The sequence below is a fragment of the Magnolia sinica genome, chromosome 2 (genome assembly GCF_029962835.1).
Source record: "Magnolia sinica isolate HGM2019 chromosome 2, MsV1, whole genome shotgun sequence".
In the NCBI taxonomy this organism is placed as follows: domain Eukaryota; kingdom Viridiplantae; phylum Streptophyta; class Magnoliopsida; order Magnoliales; family Magnoliaceae; genus Magnolia; species Magnolia sinica.
In genome coordinates, this window is record NC_080574.1 from 130,331,082 (window position 1) to 130,335,113 (window position 4,032).

The 4,032-nt window shown below is 43.7% G+C and overlaps 1 protein-coding gene across 1 annotated transcript; it reads right to left on the reverse strand.

Moving 5' to 3' along the window:
- Positions 1–2,110: 2,110 nt before the first annotated feature.
- Positions 2,111–3,804, reverse strand: LOC131230566 (adenylate isopentenyltransferase-like). Its single transcript, XM_058226472.1, has one exon. The coding sequence runs from the start codon at positions 3,594–3,596 to the stop codon at positions 2,619–2,621; it is 978 nt and encodes a 325-aa protein (XP_058082455.1). The 5' UTR covers positions 3,597–3,804; the 3' UTR covers positions 2,111–2,618.
- Between the last annotated feature and the right edge of the window lie 228 nt (positions 3,805–4,032).

Below are 4,032 nucleotides of genomic sequence, written 5' to 3' on the forward strand. Positions count from 1 at the left end.
TGGCTATTCCCCTGACACCAGCCCGGTGGCTGGTGGTCGGCGCTCTGTGGGCCCCACAATGATGCATGGGTTTCATCCATGACGTTCATCCATTTTTACAGATCATTTTAGGGCTTGATACCAAAAATGAGAGGGATATAAATCTCAGGTGGACCTCACCACAGGAAAACAATAGTGATTGGATATCCACCATTAAAATCATCCTAAGGCCCACTGTACTTTTTTTTTGACATCCAATATTTTGATTAAGTCATAGATACCTAGATGAAGGGAAAAAATAAATATAGGCTTGATCCAAAACTTTTATGGCCCCCAATTTGTTTTTCATGGTCGACGTTCATTCAACACTGTTTCCTGTAATGTGGTCCACTCGAGATTGGTATATACCTCATTTTTTGTCTAATAACCTAAAAGGATCTAGAAAAATACATGGACATAATGGATGAAACAAATAAATCATGGTGGGGTCCACAGAGCACCGACCACCAGCCACTGGCAGGTGGCAGGGGAGTAGCCAAGAAATCGGATTGCGTACTGAGTTAGTCGGTACACTCTTATCGTACTGAGTAAACTCTGTTGGGCCCACTGTGAACTCATGTGGTTTATCCACACCGTCCATCCGTTTTTGCAGATCATTTTAAATGTTGAACCCAAAATTGAAGTATATCAAAATCTCAAGTACACCATACCAAAGGAAACGGTGGAAGCATTGATTTCCACCGTTGAAACTTTTCTAAGCCCCCCTGTAATTTTTTTGTCATCCAAATTGTTCATAAGATCACACAGACATAGACATGGATGAAGGGAAAAAACAAATGTCAACCTGATCCAAGACTTCTTGGGGGGGCCAAGAACCTCTCAACGGTAGAATTCAATTCAGGCTGTTTCAGGTGGTGCGGTCCACTTAAGCTTTGGATATGATTAATTTTTGGTTTAAAGCTCCACAATTATATGATAAAACGGATGGAAGGATTTGATACAATGTATGAATGACGGTAGGTCCCGCAGAGTTTACTCAGTACGATTAGCGTACTGAGTTACTCAGTACGCAATCCACTTCCAGTAGGCAATCCGTTTCCAACGAAAACACATTTCTAACGCGGAAGAACTCGAATCTCACACCAAAGTGTGATTCAGGAAAATAAAAATAAAAACTGATACTCTGATAGAATTTAATGGTTGATACGCCATTTAGAATAAATTTCACATGTATCATATAAGTAACTGAATTTAAACCATCTAAATAGTGGGCCCTGATTTAGATGGATCATAAACCAAAACCTGAAATAATTCGGTTTATCTAAATTAGAGGACGTCTATAACGAAAAGTCAACGGTTTGAATTTAACAAACTCCTGTCAACTATTCAAGGTTACGGTCCTTCATTCCAACTGCCCTGAGGAAATGACTTACCCATGGTTGGTCCCATTGCTTCAATGGTTTAAATTGATTTATCATATGCCAGGAGTACAGATTGTGAGGGCCTGCGCATCAACCACCGCACTTTGCTAGAGTATCAAATAACTCGCCAACTCCCCAGTTTCGTACTCCGCGGGAGGTATAACCTGCATTTCGTGCCCATCTCGGCTTTGGGCCGTTTTGCAACAATGAGGATGGTTGGATGAGCATGTGGGGCCCAGTAGTAATACACCAAGGTTAAAATTCAACCACCAAAAATCCATCGATTGGATTGGATTGGCCAATTAGTGCGACTTTTGAACATTGTTTCAGGGGACCCACTACACAAAAAGTTTTCAGTTGGATACCAATGTACATCCAGCAGACTACTATTTAGCTATTCCTGCATACAACTCTCTACCCAAAATTTTAAAAAATAAAAAATAAAACCAAATACAGCGAAACCAAACACTCCCAAATTCTACATTTTCTCTTTTTTTTTTTTTCTTTTTTTTCTTTTTTTTTTTAAATTTATTGAATTGCCGGGCGGAGCGGATTGGGTGCGGCCCTTCCGTGGGGCCACCTTGATATATTTAATTTATATCTATACCGTACATCTGTTTTTTCAGATCATTTTAAGGACATGAGCTTTAAAAAGAAGAAATTCAAATGTCGAGTGGACCATATTTAAGGAAAGAGTAGTGATTCAACGCTCTACCATTAAAGGGCTTTATTTGCTATGTTGATAAACTCACATGAAGAAAAAAAGAAAAATAAAAAATCAAATATCAGATTGATTGAAAAAGTCTTTTTTGGCCTTTAATGGTCAATAAGTCACATAAAACCTGGATAAAGGAAAAAAGGAAAAAAAAAAAAATTCAAATATCATATTGATAGAAAACTTTTTTGGCCCATCAATGATATATCACCACTCTTTCCTATGGTATGGTCCACCTGAGAATTAGATCTGCTTCATTTTTTAGCTTATATTCTAAAATGATATGTAAAAACGGATGGACGGCGTGGATATCGAATAATATATCAAGGTGGGCCCAACGATAAGGGCCGCACCTAATCCGCTCCTGTTCCCCAAACACCTCTCGTTTCTCTCAAGGCGTCCTGCTTCTGAAAAATCGGAGGCCTCCTCTGCCAAGCGCGGGTGCCGGCCGAAACCGATACGATACCGATAACCCCGTAAAAAACCAAAAAGCACGGCGCACGTTAGCACACCGCACCATCCAAGAACTGCTTTACAACCTTCATGCTCGGGCTCATCACATCCTTCTCCCACGCCTCCCTATACCTGACGTCATCCGATTCCAGCACCGCCCGAAACGCGTTCGTCGCGTCCATGACCTTCAAATCCCACCCGGTCGATCTCAGCCATTGGATCTTCTGTATCTGCCTCTCCGCCAGCTGATACGTGTTTTCTTTAATGGCCTCTACTGCTTCCTCATAAGCCTCGGTCCTACCCAAATCCCCCTCGCTGTGCGCACTCCCTCCGTAGCGCTGGAAGTACCGTTCGAATTCTGGCACGCCGATAGCCTTCAATAACCCTGTCGGCTCAGAACCGACCGTAACGCTCGAGCTGAAAAAACCGGCCAGCTCTTCAAACATGCCAGAATCGAGCATGTCGTCGACCCGGCGAGATAAGTACTCTTCTAGCACGTGCCGCGCCACGTGCACCCAGATGAAGCAGCAGTTATAACGCAATACCCCCGATCCGAAACTGTTACGACCGATACAATCCTTCTCTGGATCGTAATGTTCGGAAAGCAAAGCGTGGATGAAGGAATTGGACCCGCCAGCGATGACAGGCAATCGGCGTCGGGTAATTATCTGGCTTATCCGATCGGATGCAATCGAGCGGTAATCGGCAGGCAAGATCTCGCCGTCGTCGGGGTCGAACTCTCCGAGGAGGTGGTGAGGCACGCCGCGGCGATCTGGCATTGGGATCTTGTTAGTTGTGATGTCGAGGCCAGAGTAGAGCTGAATCTTATCGGCGTTGATGATTTCGGAGGGGAAACGGGACGCGATGTCGATCGAGAGTCGGGACTTTCCGGTGCCGGTGGCGCCCATGAGGACTACGATCCTTTGCTTTGGACGGTGGTGATGGTGGTATCTGTCCATTGTGGCCCACCTGGTGTGATGAAAGATTTTATAACGGTAGTTATAAATGGTGGAGAAGGAAAGTTTCATAGAAGAGAGAGGTGGAGTGATGTTGGACAGAAATGCGCGTTTTGTGTGGTGGTTTGGTCAGTTTGAAGGGTCAGATTCTCAGCAAAGAGAAGCAGCTGAAGGAGTGAGAAGAGATGGGGAATGACATTGCCATCTCTCTTAGTGTTGATTTGAGAAGATATGATCATTCATTTCCTCGATGCTTACAAGAGCCTTCTCTCTATCAGGGAGTAAAGATGGATTTCATCCACGACCCAGTGGAGCTGTGATGTCTATATATAGAATCCGGATCCTCTATTTGCCCTGTTTTAGTGGTTGTGGCAAGCAGAGGATCGGATTTGGTATCCGTATATCTAGCGGATCAGGTGTTACCCGGATAATAACATCTTACTGAGTGTTCCCCTTACCGTGGGGCCCACCTTGATTACACTTTTTTTATATCCAATCCGTTCATCCG

Bases quoted from the DNA above. Each gene is read 5' to 3' on its own strand.
- LOC131230566 (XM_058226472.1), bottom strand. From the start codon at position 3,596: ATGAAACTTTCCTTCTCCACCATTTATAACTACCGTTATAAAATCTTT.